Genomic DNA, 20,702 nt, shown 5'->3' with positions numbered 1-20,702 from the left:
CAGAACAGATACACTATGTACATAATTATTATTATTTTAAAAATCCGAAAAAGAAACAATTTTTAGTGGAGTTTTATGTACAAAAAGTTTTCAGTTTTTCATTAAAATTTTGGAAAAAAATACTGATTTTCAGCAGTTTGATTTTGTATCAAAGCATACTCATATGAACTGATTAATTTGTAGCTGTTTGTGTTAAATTTGACTATGTTTTTATATACAAAAATTGGAAAATTGATCCTATTATCTTTACTATTATTTCACTTCAACATATGGTATATTTGTTAGTATAGTTACCCCTTTGGCATTCAAATGATATGTAATTACATTTTCACTGATGTCAATGTGATAATTGACTTCAACATACACATACTACTACTTTAATGCTTTGTTTTGCTATGGTCAATGGTGAAAAAAGGTAGACAATTTTAATACCAGATTATATATTATATTGGAAGTATTTTTTTCTTAATTTATCAAGATTTCTATTACAAGATATGTAAAGATATGCATCGTCCTCGAAGTTATTAGTACTGGAAAGAAATTGAATTTATAATAAGAACGTGTATCAAGTATACCATTATTTAATGCTTGGCCAGATGTAAATCACGACGGGCTTCAAAGAACACAGTTTAAACGTTATTCATTGGTTCACAGAAAATAAATCCAAAAGATATCAAGAGGACAATCATGTCAAAGAAAAACTTACACCACTATTGTCAAAAAAGAAAAACGTCCGTGGGTGCTCCGAAACGATAGGAAGGTCCGGCACCGCCAGTGGCACCCTACGTCATTATAATCGAGGAATGAGCAAACGATTTTGGCTACGACAATTGGAGCATATCCATGATAATCTGTGACACAGATACTTCACAATGGTTAAGTTAATACCTAAGTACTTAAATATCTCTATGGCAGTTGTGATTTTCACAAATTGTTTTTTCTGTTCCTTTGCCTTCAGAGTAAGCTGCTAATTTTAATTGATGCTCAGAATAAATATATATAAATTTACATTATCAAGATTTGGGTAAACTTTTATGTGATTCTTGTGTCTTCCGTGATTTTCGTTTATGCTTGATTCAATACAGAAGGATGAGTTATAAGATAGCCCAATGCCCATGATGCCTGTAATTTACTCGATCCACAATAGATATTAAAAGTACTAGGTTCAGATGTTGTTTATATGCATATAGTATATTATTTTTTTTTACACTGCACAGCATTTTTGTATATAAGCAAAATATGTTTCATAGTCTCTGTTATAATGAAAATGTATCCACATGTCCCTACTAAAGGAGACTTAGAGCTTAACATAAGGTGTAGACTGGTGCAACAACAAATACTACTTTTTCACCTGATGTTTTGGTGTTGTTTGTTTGTTTGTGTGTTTTCTTTTTGAATGGTTCTCTTGTTGCTCAATCATTAAATATCTGTTAAGTGTTGTGTGAAATGGCAGTTTTTTGCCTTTTCAACTTTTAAATTTGGGCCATGTCGTTGTTTGCCGTTTTTTAAATTCGATTTTGTTTACCACCTTGAACTAATGTTATTGGCTGAACGTTATCTTTTTTTTTTAAAGATGCACGTATGTTAGAACATGAACAATATATCTGATGAGCCAGACTGCGTGATCGACATACTTCTAAGGTCTGCTAAAACATAAACTATTGACTCTATTTGATTTTGTATCTGGTTACGTATGTCTACATTGTTATCACATTTCATCGATCAATCGCACACAATTCTAGAACGGAATTGTCTGCAATCAAAAGTTACCTGTTATATTTATTGATCTTTCTTTTCAGCGGTCTGATTTTTCTACATTGTTTGTTTCCAACATTATTTTTGGTAGGAAATAATCATCGGAAAACTCAACTCATCTTTATATAATAATATATACGAGGGACTTAGATTTTTTTTTATTATTTAACCTTAATTTTGGAAACAATAAACCTTATATAGTTATGCAAGCTAAGTGGTCTATGGAATCTTTTTACCTAGTTTAAATCCTGTCACGTGACGTTTGCCAGGTGAATGGACATATAAACAAGATGAAGCGCTTGCTTTAAAACATGACTGCTTCCTTATTCGGGTGGCATGGGTAGAAAATGGCTACAGATTTAAAAATTATTAGTTTATAAACTTGAATATGTCAAATACAAAACCTGGACTTAAAGGAGGCGTAAGTTATTTTTAATTAAGTAATTTGTTATATTACCTTTATGCAACTGAATTAGCTATCATATGAGATCTGTAGATAGTTAAATTGTATACAAAACGTTAAAGTACATTTATGAATTAAGGTAAAAAATAACAACAAAGTATATACATTCCATTGATTAAATTTAATATCAGGTACATATTTTGTTAAAGAAAACGACATGTATTGTAAACATGGACTAAAATATGTCAATCTTCATGGATCAGTGGATAATGTGGTTTGTCATAGGAAAAACCTTTAAACACGGATACATATAATAACTAAAACCTGATTTTATGAGTTATTAATAAAAGAATTGTCCATTTTTTTTTAATTACGCAATATCATTTGTTCATACATTAAACATATATTTCTTTGTAAACCATGCTGTTGTATATTCACGTCGTGATATAGCAGTTTCGGGCTGACTGGCGTTATGAAATAATCAACCAATTAAGCAATCAATCAAAAATTGGCATACCGTTTTCTAGAATTTGCAAGATTCTATCTGTTTGAGAATGTATATTAGGAGGTTTTGTCAATAATTCAATATAAATGAAGAACTTCCTGGTTCAAAACGAGATACAATTGAGCCATCATATTTAAGAGTTCTGTCGTTCAAAACTTAAAAAAAGAGTCTGTACAAAAAGTAAAGACTAATTTCCAGCTATTATTTTCCTCGAAGAACCGTCCAAAAATAAAATAAAAGTAAAAAAGTCCACTATAAATTAGTGTATGGCAAGGGGTATAATGCAAGGAAAACTAATATGTATGTAACTTTTACCGCTATAGAGACGAGACTTGTGTCTGGTCTCTTTGTCCTTGCTTTGAACAGTAACTATGTTTGAACTACCAGGGATACTTCCATATTTGATTTCATGGACCGTTCATTTGGCATAAGAAATAAACCAATCAAACAGTTAGTCGATATGGGCATAAAATGAAACTGAAAGTTTGTTTAAACTCACTCTTTCGGGTATCATGATATCCAGCGAATACTATGTTCAATGATTGTTTTGTCTTCTCTTGGCGTTTTGTTATAAACTTAGTTTTATGATTACTCAGGCCAGACGAGACTATTATGATTCAGAGGAAAGTTCTGTAGACAGCAAACAAATAAGAATTTCCCGGGACTCTGGCATCTACGATGACAAAAGGGGATATTCCAGGACACCTTCTACGGTAAGTTTGTATCTCTGATGCTTTTATGAAATCATTGAACCACTTTTTGGAGATTATGTCGACGCACTCATTTGCAGTTTGAAATACGACTAGAAATTATTTTCTGTTCTGTATTTTTATGTTGTGGTCAAATGTATTCGATTATACATGACGTGGCTGCCTAAAATTTACTTGGAAGAACAACGGCCGATATTAGAGTGTAATAAAACAGCAAATCTGAATAGAGCCAGACTTTATGGCACCAAATATTTTATAAAACAAATCAAAAGTTCAATTGAAGTAAAATTATCGCGAGACGCATTCAGATAGATGGACACACTAATGAATTGATTATCAGACATGCCACGCTTTATCCTTGCATCAATTATTCATTCGTATAAAAACAAGCCTATATGCATTTTATTTTTTGTCATGTCTTTCTTGATACTAGTTCGTATAGAATTCTTAATTACACTCTTAACTCAATCATTTAACATGCCATTAGAAGATTATAATAGATATAAATGATCTATTTAAACAGGGTACAGGGGTTACAGTGGAAACAACAGACAGCAAAAAGCTGATATTCGGAAAAGATGAAAATGAAGATCGTGGAAACTGGTCAGGAAGATTTGATTTCCTTCTCTCACTTCTTGGATATGCTGTCGGCCTTGGAAATGTGTGGCGTTTTCCTTACTTGTGCTACAGGAACGGGGGTGGTGCCTTTCTTATTCCGTTTGTTTTGATGATGGGATTGATCGGTGTTCCCCTTTTCTTTATGGAGGCATCTCTTGGTCAGTTCTGTAGCAGTGGACCAATGACATGCTGGAAGTTTGCACCTATGTTTAAAGGTGTTGGAATTGCGATGGTATTGGTCTCTGGTTTTACATCATTATACTACAACATGATCTTAGCTTGGTCGTATTACTATCTGTTTGTTTCATTCACGAGTGATCTACCCTGGGCTGACTGTAATAATCCAGAGTGGAATACTGAATGTAAGTTTTACCCGATAACACAATTTCTCGACTCAGCGAATCGAAATGTATATCATTTTTCCATTTGCCGGTGTTATCCTTAAAGTGAGCATTAAGCATAACCCCTTCCTTTCCAAATTGATAATTTCATTGAAATATTATTAGAATTTTAGTACGTTTTGATATTTTAAATATTCTGTTTTATCATTAAAGATAATAATAATAATAATCATGAATAATAATAATAATAATAATAATAATAATAATAATACTTACTTGAGAAATAGCAAACCCTGAACATACACATTTTACATTGTATAACAATAAGCTTTTTGTACACAAATCCTGCAAAGTTGAACACGCTGACTTTGTAAAAAAAATTTAAGTATTGTTGCAAAATATGAACTATTTATTTTTCTTTATTTGGGAGTGTATCAAGTTTCCGCAACTTGTAAGGGAATTTCAATAAACCGTAGAGTGAATCATCATAACAATACTTCCTTTTGTACTTCTTGGAATTATGTTTTTAGTTGCATTCAAGTCTGGAAGATTATCAAATTATTTTTGACATTACGTGTCTCTTGAAAAAAGGTTATTTTGTAATCTAAACTATTGAAAAATATAAGAAAACATACTTGCTTCAAACAATTTTAACACAAATCCAATCTTCACGAACGTTTGGGAATAATTTGTGGTGAAGGAATTTTAGATTGGTTATACGATGGAAAAGAATTAAAACGAATAGTAACTTTAAGGAAGGCTACAATATATGGGATAAACGAAAGACCTATTTTATCCATTACATACAAAAGAATCGTTTCATTGAAGCGCAATGCAGTTTTGTATCAGTTGACGATCAATTTTTAAAACATTGTAAGACAAGTCTCATTTATATAATTTGGGAAATAAATGAAATCAGATGGAAAAGAACACTTCTTACTGATTAATTTAGAAAATACCATATTAAATTTAATTTGTAAAGGCTATGAACTATATACAATAATTGTTTTAATTCATTTTTTGCACTATTTATACATGCACAAGATAAAAAAAAAAATACATGAAATCATATTACGCTCATATATTTAATTATTTTGTGCTACTTATTTAATAATTTCGTGCCACTGTTTTATGTTTTAGACTAAGACATTGACTTATTTGTCTAAATACGGTTTAAAAAGTTTATAAGTTAATTTTGATGAAAAATGAATATTTTCTGCTTTAAATTCAATATTATACTTTCAATAAATTTTATTCTGTTCAGAGCATGTTGAGCTTCTTCTTATGTTCCTCCCTAGCACATTTATGATTTGTCTTTTATTAATAACCACCTTAATCTCATGGTAGCTTGCTCAAACCAAAGATTAATTCAAATTTGGACTTGTTGTCGCTTTACCAGGTTATTGGCATTCAGGTTTTGAACACAGACTGGTTGTCTCAGAGCGGGAACTATATGTATGAGTAGGGCAATACTTTTTCCAAATCAGTGTATTTTAGATATATTGATGATGTTCTTTCCATTAACAATCCAAACTTTTCTGATTGGGTTCCATCAATATATCCTCTAGAACTAGACATTAAAGAAACAACAGACTCGGCTTCCTTCGCCTCATTTTCAGACTTATACCTCGAATTTGACATGAGCGGTCATCTAAGTTCCAGAATCTATGACAAACGAGACGATTTTAATTTTGAAATTATCAATTTCCCCCACCTTAGTAGCAATATACCAACTTCACCTGCATATGGGATATACAGTTCCCAACTCATTCGGTATTCAAGATCTTGCAGTTGCTACCCAAACTTTATAAAACGTCACCAGTGTCTGAGCAGAAAGTTGATGAACCAGGGTAATGTCAAAGAACGTTTCGTCCTTTTTTTTAAAAGTTCATCGGAAGATACCAAGACCTTGTTGATAAATATTCTGTATCAACTTCACAAATAACACATGATGGTCTTGAAGTATAGATTCTATGTACTGACGTTGTTTATCATCTTAATTACGTGTTAAAGTGTTCTTTTATTTGTCTTTGTAAATTATTAACCTTTACTGTTTAGTCCATTTTTGGTAATATCCTTTTGGCGTGGCTCGGTAATTATGCATCCCGCCAATGTGTATTTGTGCTGTGGTCAATTTTTGTATTCTTGTCTTTCATTTTTGCTTATGTGCTATTTCTATATGCCATTTTGTTTTTCTTTGTTGACATATTTTTTTGTTTTTATAGAGATTAAGATAATAACACAATGTTGACTGCTGTACCCCTATTTTTGACATTTTTACCTATTATTTCTTTTTGTTTTGTTCACACATTGTTGTCAATATAATGGAATTTTATGCGACTGTCCTACAAGTGAGAGGTCTAGCTAGCTATAAAACCAGGTTTAATCCACCATTTTCTACATAAGGAAATACCTGTACCAAGTCAGGAATATGACAGTTGTTTTCCATTCGTTTGGTGTGTTTGAGCTTTTGATTTTGCCACTTTATAAGGGACTTTCCGATTTGAATTTTCCTTGGAGTTCGGTATTTTTGTTATTTTACTTTTTAATATCTCATTAATATGTTATCGTCATGACTATGCATGTAATATTTGCCGCTGGACGTAAAGCTGCAATCAATTAATCTGTTATTGACTAGACGTATCTTATGTGATATCAGACGAATCGTGAGTTCTGGAATTGCTGTAGTGAGAATATTTGATATCCTTTAAAGGTCTCTGATGGACATGCATATCTGATCGAAGAGGTAATAGTGCTCTGTGAATAAATACACAACTCTATTTTTACATAATTAAATAAAATAACTCTAAATTATGGTAAATAAACAACGATATTGGTTTATTACATTACAAGTATAAACCATAAGTTTAAATGTGTCTCACATTCGCATGTAAATTTCACCACTATATTATAGTTTGTGCTGATAAACTTCCTCTGGTCGACTGTGCTACTAGAACAAAGTATCAGAATGGAACATGTTACAATGGGGACAAATTCATCGGATTGTGGAATGATACCATGTTTACAGAAGTTACCGGACATAAAAGGGTATCAGCAGCTGAAGAGTACTGGACGTTAGTATAATTATCTATATGGATTACATGTATATTAGTAATCTATTCGCTACCCTTTTTGAGTTTGGTGCTCGGTCTTATATATTTTTCTGTATTTGTTTTCCTAGACTTTTGATCTTTAAAGTATTTGTTGAAGATAAACGTTTCGTACGCACGGAAATCGGTATAATTCCTTTTTATGAAATTGTTTAATAAGGAAAAGGGAGTAATGGGATGAACTCAACAATAAAAACTGTTTATTTTCTATTAACCACCTCTTTTCTTTTATTATGAAATGAATATTTCTGTAAAAGAATTTTTACTAATATATACTGAATATATTTTTAATATAATGCCCACTGCATACACCAAATATGGCAGTTTACACGTTCCAGGTTTAGAATGTGTGACACAGACATAAATTATTAGCAATTTATGTGACACCTGTATGATGTGCAAAACCCGATGCATAAAATTGATATTGTAGTATTATTACAGTTTGATTGCAGTAGTTGCATTTCCAAAGGGAAGACTGTGGTACAAATATATGGTTATCTGTATAGATCTGGTCCGGCAGTAGCACATAGCACGTCCTGAGGGACGTCCGTTTGGTTGTACGGGATGTATAAATACACAGCTTCGTCAAGTTGTAAGATAACTCTTGCATTACTTATTTGAGGTCGGTTCCTTGGGTGACCTACTGCAAGTCAGCATTCTTCCCCGTAACCCAAATTAGCGTATGTATACAGCGTTGGTCAGAATCAACATTACATCTAAACAGGAACATATATATTGATGTATATATATATAGATATACTGTTCCCAGATCTAAGTCGATCCACTCTGCGAAAAGGAGAGAAACCAATACGGGGTTCAAAATTAATAGAAACAGACTATTAAATGGTCAAAATATTATACAACACATAAAACAAAAGATTGAGCAATACAAATCCCTCCTATAACCATTGATGAACGCTGATCCCTCGGAAATGTAAACAGTTCCCTGTACACAGATATGGTCAGCAGAAACGCCAATTGAATCAAAACAGATTTAACCATTCAAATTGACGGAGAAAATGCCAATACAGACTTTCGATCGGCATAAGCCAAGTTTAATGTCATTGACAATATTTTTATTGTATGGACAGTTTTTTTTTATTGCAGTGAAAGTTTTTCACATACTAAATCCAATTAAAAAGTTACTTACCTGTAAATTTTTTTTATATTCTGTAAATTTCCAAAAATCTTTGCGATTTGTTTATTATTGCAAAATTTGCGACGGGATAGAATTAGCAAAAATATAAACTCGCATTATGAATTTCGATAGCACTAATTTATTTGTATGCAGCATTTCACGAAATCGTAAAAATTAATCTTGCATTAATTGCAATAATACATACACGCAAAAATTACTGAATTTATAGAAACTCTTATTTACAGCAACAGAGCAATAAATATGAGCTCTGGTATCGATGACTTCGGACAACCAAAATGGCAGCTTGTTATGTGCTTAATGTTAGCGTGGATAATATGCTTTTTGTGCCTATTGAAGGGTATTAAAACAACAGGAAAGGTAAGGACTTACAATGGTATTAAACGGCCGAAAACGTTTACATTGTTAAAAGGTAAATGTATTAAACATTGGAATGCAATTAACTTGAAAATGTATTGAACTACTGAAAACGTATGCACGTACAAAATTATTTATGAAATTTAAGTTTGTGTGCTTATGGACAAAAAATAGAGCGAACTATATAATTTTTAATCCCTGATTCATACAATACCTATCCTGCTACTTTCAATAGACTATAATGAAATAACAGCCAATGAACGTCTACATATTTGTATATAGCTCCCGTATTCTGTAATAAGAATGGTAAATGAAGTGAAGACCAAAGGGATGTTTGATAATCAATTGTTATTTCTTCTTCAACATTTTTTTCAGGTTGTATACTTCACAGCTATATTCCCGTTTGTTGTATTGATTATTTTATTTTTCCGTGGTGTAACACTGGATAATGCCGGTCAAGGTGTATATTATTTCATTGTTCCAGACTTCGAAAGGCTTTTAGACGCTCAGGTAAAGTTGTTACAAGAGATATGAATTTTTTAAATGTAATAATTTATGATTAATACAGATACTAAAACAGTGAATGTGTAAAGGGTTGAAGCGATACCAAATTCACAAGATATTCATCGCATTGTAAAATATCTTCAGGTACTAATGGAAGTATTTGTTACTTGATACGTACAGATGAAGAACATTTATAATGTTTGACCGTAAAAAGCGTATGATACCTATTTCAGTGTGCACGGTGTACGTGTTTCTGGAACAACCTTGATCTGACACGTGTGAGACTGGAATAACCTTGATCTGACACGTGTGAGACGAAACTTTAAGGAAGTCGTTTATGTAAAATTGTTTAGAGCATCCAAATCAAAGGGACTGAGCTGAACAACCAAAATTGTCGGAGTTCAATTTTATTGAGAAAGTCTCGTCCTAGAAATAGTGGATAAACTGAAAATATACAATCGAAATGTTCAATTAAAGCCAAGCAAGCGTCACAACTCGTCTGGTGTGTTATGCTGCTAAATTTGAAACTGACAATATTGATCAATTGAAATCGTCGAATTTATACTACATGTACATTGTACGGGGTTGAAATAATAAGGAGATTGGTAGCAGGTACGAATGGAAAATATGATGAAGATATAACAGAAAAATCTCCCTTGGAGTTAACCATATTTGTCATATTTCTGCTAGATGCTTCTCAATATTAAGTTTAACAAACCAAATTTAGTTGGTTGTTCCGTTAAGCCTTTTTATTTTGGCCTGACGTAGGCATGTCATTTCGATTGATTGATTGATTGATTGATTTGCGTTTAACGCCACTTTCAGTACTATTGGCTATTTCGTGGTGATCAGTTTTGATTGGTAGAGGAAGCTGGAGAGAACCACCGACCTTTGGCAGGAAAACGGACAATCTTTTAAGATTGAAGTATCTTCATTTTGAATAAATGCATAGATATGCAATGCTGTATGTGTATTATTGCTATAGAGGTATGACAATCTATTGCACTTTATCTTCAAGGTATGGAAAGATGCTGCTGTACAGATATTCTTTTCTATGTCTATTGCTGGAGGTGGATTAGTAACATTGTCTAGTTATAACAGATTCCATAATAACATACTCAAGTAAGAACAACTTTATAATCATTGGAATGTAGATAATTTATGTTCCCCCGTTTTTTGGCTTTGTTGGTTTTTGCTCTTTGTTGAAGACCTATAAGTTCTTATTTTTATATGAAAGGAATGTGAAGCCGGCTGGGCGGGCATGGAGAAAAGTGGATACCTAATTTGTGTAATCAATCCCTCCTACTTTTTTAAAACTAGATCCCTGAAACTTCCCAGAACTTTGAGCATATGTTGAAGTTGTGCACCTGCTATTATGGAATTGTTTGAGGAAATGTTTTCTCATGTTTCCAGACTTGAGAACCAAGTCTTTTTCAAATATTTAATTGTTCAGGATAGATCATTATCCGTTGTTTAAGAAACATTCTGCGCAACCCGGCCATTTGAGTCTTTGGTCTATTATTCCGAACTTATTGCCGGGGTTTGTGTGGCTAAAAGCTTTACTTTCAGTAATTACACATTGTATATGTAAGTTCTTCTTTGTTCACACAACTACTTCTTTGCTTCCAACTCGATAGTAGTCCAGTATAGAATCCTTGATTCCCGTTGGATGGCTAGGTATAGTTAGACTTCGCTTATAGTTATTATAGTATTGTCTTTTTGAAAAGAAATTTGTGCTTTTTGTTTTGTTTTTTGTTTTATATTTTAGATTAGGAGATCCCCGGAAATACATTTAATATTATTTATTTCAGGGATTCTTTAATAGTATGCGTAGGAGATACATTAACCTGTATTTTTGCTGGATTTGTGATTTTCTCTTTTCTGGGTTACATGGCTGGTCAAATGAACTTGCACGTGAAAGATGTTGCTAGAGATGGTAAATATAATTCCATCATTTCTGCATATTGTTACAAATTTTTCACCACAACTGTAATTAAGTTGTAGAGAAAAAGATGTTTTATCTTTGCCGTCATTCCTACGAACGTACAGATTGTTTAAAGAAATGTTTGAACCGGAGGAATACTGCAAAATAGCTTTACCCTTCAGTCACAGAAGTGCTTTCGCCAAATTTAGATGTGGTGTTGCTCCCCTAAGGATTGAAACAGGGAGATATGAAAATATTGTTTTAGAAATCAGAGTGTGCCATATATTTGACGGTTTTATTGAAGATGAAGCGCATGTTTTATTAAGATGTCCTCTTTATGACGATTTTAGAAACCATTTATTTTATGTTGCTGAAACTTTGAATGAAAATTTTAATACTTTAGATGATAAACAAAAGTTAGTGTTTTTATTCGCAGATGTAAATATGATTCGTGTGTGTGCCAAAACCTGTTATTTGATTTTAAAAAGGCGTAGAAATTTTATATATTGTAAATAATATTTTATTTCATATTGTTTAGTGTATTATATCTATGCATTTTAATAGTCTCTTATAATTCTGTATAGAATGGCTCTCATTTTATTTAGTATTGTTTTATAATGCATAAATATTGATTGTACTTGTTGAGAGATGAGACTTTAATCAAACAAAACATTGAATTCCTTCTCTCTGCTAACATTTTTTCTCTCATGGCTGTATTGTATAGTGTACAAGTATATTATTTGTGAATAAAAGGCGGTGTGTTAGGTGCAATACATAAGGCAATGATATGTAAAGCTTTCTTTTTGGTTTCATCGACTTATTGTAAGAGGCTATAACTATGTTGTGTTTTTAACAATAGTTACGCATTTCGTCTAGAATTTGTCGAATTAGATGAATTATTATCATTTTGATTAATAACAGTATATAGAAAACACAGCTGAAGTTTCAAGACTTATTTTCTTTTAACATTGTGCAAGATCCTGTATTTATTTACTGTTCGTGCTGTGGTATGATATCTGCACAGCCGATATAAGAGTGTGGGAATCCATATCTCATAATCAGCAGATTTCGAACTTTTGACTTGCTTTCAGTAAAATAAATAGAAGAGGCATCTGAGTTGCTTATGACGAGCAACACGACGGGTGACACTTGGGTTAGCCATTCCCTGTATGAAATATATTTATACTTTTAAAGAATCAAGGAACAAGTCGACGGGAACAGGAGTACCTTTGGTTGGGGATTCCCATAGCGACTTCAAGGACAAATGGAAATTTAAACCAGTGGTACCACCTTCGCACTCTAATTATCATCATGGTACAGAAAAGCCCATGTTAATGATTTGACCATGCCTCTTAGTATTTCAGTAGGAAAAACTATTGATTCCTCAAAAACTAGTTTATTAATAACTTATCCACATGATTATGTTCATGTACCTGGTTAGAAGTCACTTCAGTGTCTATTTCTATTTCTACATTCCAAGACATGGGTGCTTAAAAAAACCCGCTTAAAAACTAAAACTTAGGCAAAACATTATACCATCAAACTGGAAGCGATAGTTGGTGATCCCAAAGCAGGCAATTGTCTAGGGGTTAAATCCAGTATTAAGTGCAATAATGCCACACAAAAGAAAAAAACAATGACAGTTTCAGAGCACAGCACACACTGGAAATTTTTCTCTCTGTAATTATTCTTCAGTTATAAGTTTAAAAACCTGCTTACATACATGTATAACTATATTAAACTTTGTCTGATATAAATATATATTTCAGGTGCAGGCCTTGCATTTGTGGTTTACCCTGAGGCAGTCACCAGTATGCCAGGAGCGCCGTTTTGGTCCATTTTATTTTTCTTAATGCTGATTACATTAGGGCTTGACAGTCAGGTAATTTTAAAAAAAAGTATGATTTAGCTGTTTTCACTCTTTAGTTTGATATACTCGCTGTGAAAAGGAGCGCTTACAAAACTTTCTCTAAAATTATTTAAATACAACGAAAGTTTATGAAGCTGACCTAATTGCATCTGTGTTATTCTTCATTTTAAGTTTAAGGGGATCCATGCGATTGAAATAGTCAAAAATTTAATTCAATCAGCGGGATGATAATCTATTACATAACGGAGCATGAATTTTATTCAGACGTACAAAAGGTAAATTGCGCTCAAAAAGTTTTAAATGACGACTTCTTATGAATGGGTTAAAAATTTAACCATATTCGATTTTTGCAAAAACTATGACACAACAAAACATGTAAAGTAATTCGAAAGGTTTTTTCGTTGCACCATATGTAACGATGCTAAAAAACTAAAATTTCTTTCACGGATACATAGAATATTTTGCTGACCATGCGATTTCTTGACGAATAATAACGAAACATTATTGAGGCTACAATGGAAATTATGTGCTTTCACATTCACTCTTGCTGTATAACAAATCAGTATTACTTGTGAAATGTTTAATGCATTTTGTCACATTTTATATTTTGTCTGTTGATGGCGTAGCAAAACGAAGCAAGAGTTGAACCCTATGTATTTTCACATAAAACATAAAAATAACATTTACTCATTAAAATTATCATTTGAGAAACAAATTACTAAGATAATTGTCATTATGTTGCATTCATTTTTTGTCAAAGAATTGCCATCTGAATTTTTTTTCTCGCAAAATAAAGAGAATGGTAAGTAATGTAGGTATAAATCTGAGTGAATTGTGTCGCGTCTTGAATTTTTTTAGGATGATAACAGAAGGCAATTTTTCTCTTACGATCATAAGTTGTTGTAAAGTATAGATCAGAGAAAGTCCGGAATAATTAATCTATAAACAGCATTCAAGTCTTTATGAAAATAAAATAATTGTATAGTTATAATGTTTTATTGTTTGTCTATTTCAGTTTGCCATGTTAGAAACTGTCCTGACAGGTGTGACTGACCAATGGCCACACTTAAGACAACATAAAACAATAGTTATACTCCTCATTTGTTCTCTCTTTTTTCTTGTCGGTCTTCCACTCACATGTCCGGTAAGAATTCTCTAATTTCTTAATATATAAGCTTCTTATACTTAACATAACATATCAAAAAATGTATAAGTGAATTGTTTATGGATGAATGGATATGGTAACAATTCAAATTTTTCGGCAGTATTTTTTTTTGAATTAGTAACTATATATTCTTATTTCATGGTACATTATTTAATATCAAAAAGGAAACTGACATATATAACTCGTATATTGTGTTCATTTTTGTTCATTTTTGTAGCTGAGGAATTATGTATTAATGAAAACTGTGGGACAAATTATGCATTAAAAACTGTTCTGTAAGGGAAATATACAAGATAATTGAAAAATGAATGAAAATATATCGATACAAAAGTACATGTATATATAATATAAGACCTGTTTTCTTTTCAATTTCATGCATAGTGCAAAAAGGTAATATTCTTTACAATAATTTTCTATTTTTTGTTATTTTCCGTTTTCTGTTTGAATGCAATTAAAATCGATTATGTGTACAATTTCGAGGACTGAAATATTTTTTTTCTTTTGCAGGGTGGTATATATCTCTTGCAAATACTAGATAATTATGTAGGAGGTTGGACTTTATTATTAATAGGTTTTGCAGAATGTATGTGCCTTACATATGCATATGGTGAGTACATAATACTACATTAATCATGTTAATCATGATAATGTATAACAACTATCAGTACAAGAGTTATCGACTCGAACTATCATGGATCTCATACGGCCAATGACTTATAATCAAATACTTAAATGACCAGAGGCAGATTTAGTTGGATAGGGAGCTTGGGCCCCCTTATGGTACTACATATATGGTTAATGCACAGAATATTTGCATGTCCCACTCCAAACGCTGCCTAATGTGTGGGCCGCCCCTTTCAAAATCCTGGATCCGTATCTGATGACACTATCAATGTTTTTGGTTGTAACTCTTGTTTTGTTCATTCAATTTTACGCATATGTTTTTGACTGTCTGTAAAACAAACTAATGCTAGCACCTCTTACCGTGCAATGTTAAGTAATTGTTTATCAGTAGCCTAGTAATATGATTTTATATATAAGCAGATTTGCGCAAAGGGGTTAAAGAAACAGACCTCTCAATTTACTTTGTGTGAATTTTATATGATTGATTGTTTGATGTTTGCTTAACTTTAAGCGGCAAATATCAGTACAACCTATGCCGAGGAGACGTTCGCTTGTCTGTACCGGATGTATTAATACGAAGCCACGTCAGATCGGAATGGGGACGTTAAATCCGGTGCCTCGTGTTGGGAGAGATGCAAAATCTCTGCATAGCTAAGACCACTTGCAACTCATTTTTAGGAATAAGTAGATTACCTGCGTGTGCGAGGTAAACTTGACTATCCAAAATATCCTTTTCAGTGGAAGTTTAAATTTCCAGCCCTTCATCGCGGTCGACCTACTTTGCATAACCTATATCTATATTAATTAGATTTATTAATAAAATGTTATTACCCTGAATATGCATGAATAAGAGTCCAGGTTACCATATGGTTAGCGTTGAAGAGCTTATATAACAGAAAAGTACCCATAAAAAGGCAGAATCATGCTGGGAATTAGATCTTTGCACGAGGGAGATACATTTGTTAATTTTGAATTATCTAAGTTCTATAAAAGCAAATTTCACTTAAATAATAACCGTATTTCCATGCCAGTACCGAAGTACTCTCGAGGACTAATAGTCCACCATCAGAGGTATCGAACAAGTTGTAGTTATAACATTATACGGTACCAAATTTACTGCAGCTGATGCTAATTTCGAAAATTAATGTCTCTTTCAATATGTGCTGCTCAAGGCCAAAATAGTTGAAAATCCGAATCCTAATGCAAAAGTTGAAGAGCTGATATATAGCCAAAAAAGGTCCAAAGTATAAGCAAACCTATAATGAGGTATTGAAGGGGTTTGCCTATGAATAGTTATCTAATGAATGAAAACTCTATGATAGTGTACATGTGAGACCATCCATTTTAAAGATGGAACACTACTCTTATGTCAAATTTTATGATTTTATCTTAGGTGTAAATAGATTCATGAAAGATATTGAAGTAATGCTGGGATTCAAGATATGGCTTGTGTGGAAAATATTATGGATGATCATAAGTCCCTTAGTTTTACTGGTAGGTACACTTCTTGTCACAGAAAAGTTCAGTCAAGCAAGAGAGATTTTACTAAACTTCATCTTACTTTATAAATGTGTACAGACTCTTGTAGTATGACTACAAATATGCATGTATAACATATATCTGCAATGCATGGTGTCGTTTGTGTCAGGAGATGCCAAATAAAATTTAACTGATTACTTTTAAATGGGCTGTTCTACTGAGTGATGAAAGTAATAAATTAATTCGTTAACTCGTTTTTACCAAAAGACATCCGTTGAACAAATTACAAAAACGTAAAGCGATATATTTGTTTTCTATATTTTGAGTAATTAACTAAAAAGCAACACAGCCACTTTTCTTTCTATTAATTTCCACAAAATATGAGAAAAACCATGCAATGATTGATTCCATTACTCATGGGAACCTGTTTATTTTAGTAGTGCAAAATACAGAAAAGCTTGTTTTCTCTTTTTTTCAGTTTATTTTCGTTTTTACATTTGTTGACTATGAATCGTCAACGTATGGTGACTATAAGTTTCCTGGATGGGCTGATGGTATAGGATGGTTTCTTGCTGTTATGATGGTTATCCCTATACCTATTGTTATATTGTACAAAATTGGCTATGCTGATTCCTACTTATCAGTTAGGGAGGTATGTACACACTGCACACTTGAATCAATGTAGTATGAATAAATTTATCATTCGGAATTTTTATCAGTAAAAACATTTTTATGAGAATCTATCGCAAAAACGTATGCAAAAAGAAATTTTACTGAAATTGCACTTAATACTGTACAAACAGGTAAAATAAAACTATACTGCTCAAATTTTACGGCTAGAATAAAAAACGATGTCGTTTTACGTAAATGAGACAGCAACCCCACGAAAAAAATAAACAACCGATATCAAGAGCCTTTAGTTTTTAGCCCTATTAACTAGTAAACGAATTTTAGCATAATTTTTACCTTAACATCATCTGAACAGCTAAACAAAACAAAAAATTATTAAGCCATGTTCAGTCTTTCAGTCAATTTTCAGATTAATTGACTGCGGTTAATTCAGTACTGTTCAGACGACTCGCTTGCGGTCAATTCAGTACTGTTCAGTAGCTTTTTAGATAATGCAGTATGCTTTTGATCTGTACAGGTAAATAACAACTACTAATCAGTCTGAACATAGATTGAACAGATCGTAATTGACTGCAAGAGAATGATCTGAACAGTACTGAATTGACTGCAGTGGATAAGTCTGAAAATGACTTAACAATTAATTGTTCAGTTTTAAGAGCCGTTCAGATCAAAATGACCGTTTCAAACTGAAATTCGTTTACTAGTTATGGTAATGACTATCGAACACAATAGTTGACAGCAAAACACTTAATTTTTAGTCGCACGTGTTATTGTATGTTTAACGGAAATGAACCTCAGGGTATAAGAAGGTGCATTATAAATGGAAAAGGGTGTAGTAAATAGTATTCTATCGTATATTTCCTCATTTTGTTTTAGAAATTAAGTATGTTGACTTCACCTTCTGATGAGTGGGGTCCTGCACTAGTTAAGCATCGCAAATTGGTGACCTATGTGGATGATTGGGTATTAGACCCCTGGGCAGAAAGAGGGGCTTATCTGAACAAAGGATATAGTACACCAACTACCTATGCATCGTCTAGGGTAAGTTACATTTAGTTTTCAGAATTAACGCATTAAGAAACTAACTTTTTGGCTATAAAGCTCTTCAAATAGTCAAGTATTTATACATCATTGGCTTTAAGATTGTAGTTTTGATTGTTTCTGTTGACAGCACTTTGGACGCACAAAATTTTTCAGATGCATTTTTTCATAAAACAGCGAACATCCAATGATTTATAACAACATACTTTCTTGTGATTGCGTGTGCTTTTAAAACATTTCTTTGGATGTAAAATTACCTATGTATGGTAAATAACTTATGTTAAATAATATATTTCAGAAAAGATAGCATAAAGATAAAACAAATTGATATTTTATGTACGAACGTTTTTCACTGCAGTTGTTCTTATCTTACTCTGATCACTGTGTGTGTTCATTTTAATATAACAACATCTGTAATTAGAAGAAAGAAACCCAACTTGTAATAATTAACCATTAGAAGACGTCCAGTTTTAATCTTATAGCATTTCATTTACAAAATCCAGATATTAGTTGCTTTTGCTTGATAATTGCAAAAAACCAAAGAAACATTATACTGTAATCACATCGTTTGAAGTTGTACAAAACCCAGCTCATTTACTTAACTTACGATATTAAAGACATGATGTAATAATATAATTAATTCTACTCAAATGAGTACCGGTGAAGAAGTGTGGATGTCCAAGTATGTTCATGTCGATTTTTTTTTAAACTGATACAGAAGGAAGATACTTGGATATTATTTACTTCACACACTTTGAGCTATGAACGTACTAGCTAAATTTTAATCCGAAAAGCCTGATCTTCTACGGTTAATGGTATTTACATCCTTATTATACTCAAGTCATTCATAACTATGTCATTTTGTTTTTATGGACAACTTTATTGGGATATATTTTCACGCGATCACATGACATTATATCTTCTCCTTACAGGCATCCAGCATTTATTCTATACCTGGTTTCAAAGCAAAGTCAACAGGAGAGTTATCAGAGGCTGGTATTTCTAGAATTACTTCATTAACTTTTGAATCGACAGTATGATAGTTTCAGCATTGCACTCATGTTACCCACTATTGTACATCGTAAAGTATAACATTGCTGCTGGGAATGTGGCACAGAAAGACGTATTGTTACTGGTCGTTCTTGTCTAATAATCAATCAAATATCAGAATCCATGACATAGAAATGATCGTATAAGCTTAACCCGAATAATTCAGTCGTTATATTCCGCTGATCTACGATTACTTCATTAACGCCTGAATGCATAGACACTAAAAACATCTTCAATCAATCAATCGGAATTAGCTCGGGATTAACCTAACTCGATAAAATTGAGCTCTACTACAGTGCACCAATCAAAATTCAGGATTCGTGAAGAGTTTTTATCGTGTTAGGAATTCAGGCCCTCGCAAGTAGGAGAGATCAATTACGGGGAGGGACTGAATTATTCGGGTTAGTATAAGCTCTCCTTTAAAATGAAATTCATTGTCAATGTGTAACATTCTGCAATTCAATTTGACTAATATCTTTTGATATCAATATATGATTTTAAACATGTAACATGAGACTGTGTTTATATGTATTTATAGTCTGTACAGTTTTATTTGATTTATTTCAGGAAACCTTAAATTATTATGTACTTTGTATTGAAGAAAGGATGCATAATGTTAACTTTCGTAGCTTAGCATTTTTTTTTAAACTTATGACACTACTTAAATTTTAACTTCTTTTTCAAAATCCCGGTGTAATATAGAAGATTGGACTATATATTCAAATGGGGGAGTATTTGTTCCTTTTACTTTTTTCATTTTTAGAATAATATTTTGATATTTTCAAATGTGTTTCCATGTTTCGTTTTATATAAAGTTGATTTGCGACATCTTTTTTTTCTCGTTGATGAATTCTGTTCTAACAGATTTTACTGTGAGCTTTTTGTTTGTTTTTTTGTTGATTTTTTTAATATTTTAGGTTTTTTATCTTTATTTTTTAAATCGCCAAATAACTGCTGAATAACAATTCGAATCTGAAATACATGATTCTTTTACATGAATTCATGCCACTTGATATGTAATATAGACAAAAATAACCCATGTGATTACAATCGGAACCTTTTATATATACATGAATGTATTAACACTATTGTCATATGCAATTATATGAAATGATTTTTATATTAAAAAATGAATAATGTCTTATTGTAATTTAAATATGACGTGTACAAATTTGGTAGATTGACCAGTTATTTTAATTAACTATTGAACACTGCTTCAGTTCTGAGAGGGCTGAACAATTTCACGATAGATCGAAGTATCTCAGAATATTCGTGACGTGTTGCTCTGTTTCTTGTGATTAACATGATTTCCAATGGTTTCAGTGGGGTTTTTTTTAATGGTATACACGTATCTAACAAGGATCTAACTCTTGCTGGGTTCGTGTTGCCTGGTCTTTAGTTTTCTATGCGTAGTGTTATTTAAACTTTTGTTTGTCTTTGATTTCGGCGTTTATTCTTTT

General features: G+C 32.2%; 1 protein-coding gene across 1 annotated transcript; it reads left to right on the top strand.

Annotated features, from left to right (window-relative positions):
- Nucleotides 1-1,991: 1,991 nt before the first annotated feature.
- On the top strand, nt 1,992-20,383 carry LOC127731439 (sodium-dependent proline transporter-like). The gene is made up of 15 exons (XM_052240324.1): nt 1,992-2,176; nt 3,260-3,376; nt 3,897-4,353; nt 7,247-7,406; nt 8,826-8,958; nt 9,331-9,465; nt 10,478-10,581; nt 11,271-11,395; nt 13,153-13,265; nt 14,269-14,397; nt 14,926-15,025; nt 16,436-16,536; nt 17,000-17,173; nt 18,028-18,192; nt 19,125-20,383. The coding sequence occupies exons 1-15, from the start codon at nt 2,144-2,146 to the stop codon at nt 19,230-19,232; spliced, it is 2,154 nt and encodes a 717-aa protein (XP_052096284.1). The 5' UTR covers nt 1,992-2,143; the 3' UTR covers nt 19,233-20,383.
- Nucleotides 20,384-20,702: the final 319 nt, after the last annotated feature.

Source organism: Mytilus californianus, unplaced genomic scaffold, assembly GCF_021869535.1.
Source record: "Mytilus californianus isolate M0D057914Y unplaced genomic scaffold, xbMytCali1.0.p SCAF_1, whole genome shotgun sequence".
Taxonomy (NCBI): Eukaryota; Metazoa; Mollusca; class Bivalvia; order Mytilida; family Mytilidae; genus Mytilus; species Mytilus californianus.
This window is presented reverse-complemented; position numbering and strand designations above follow the sequence as displayed.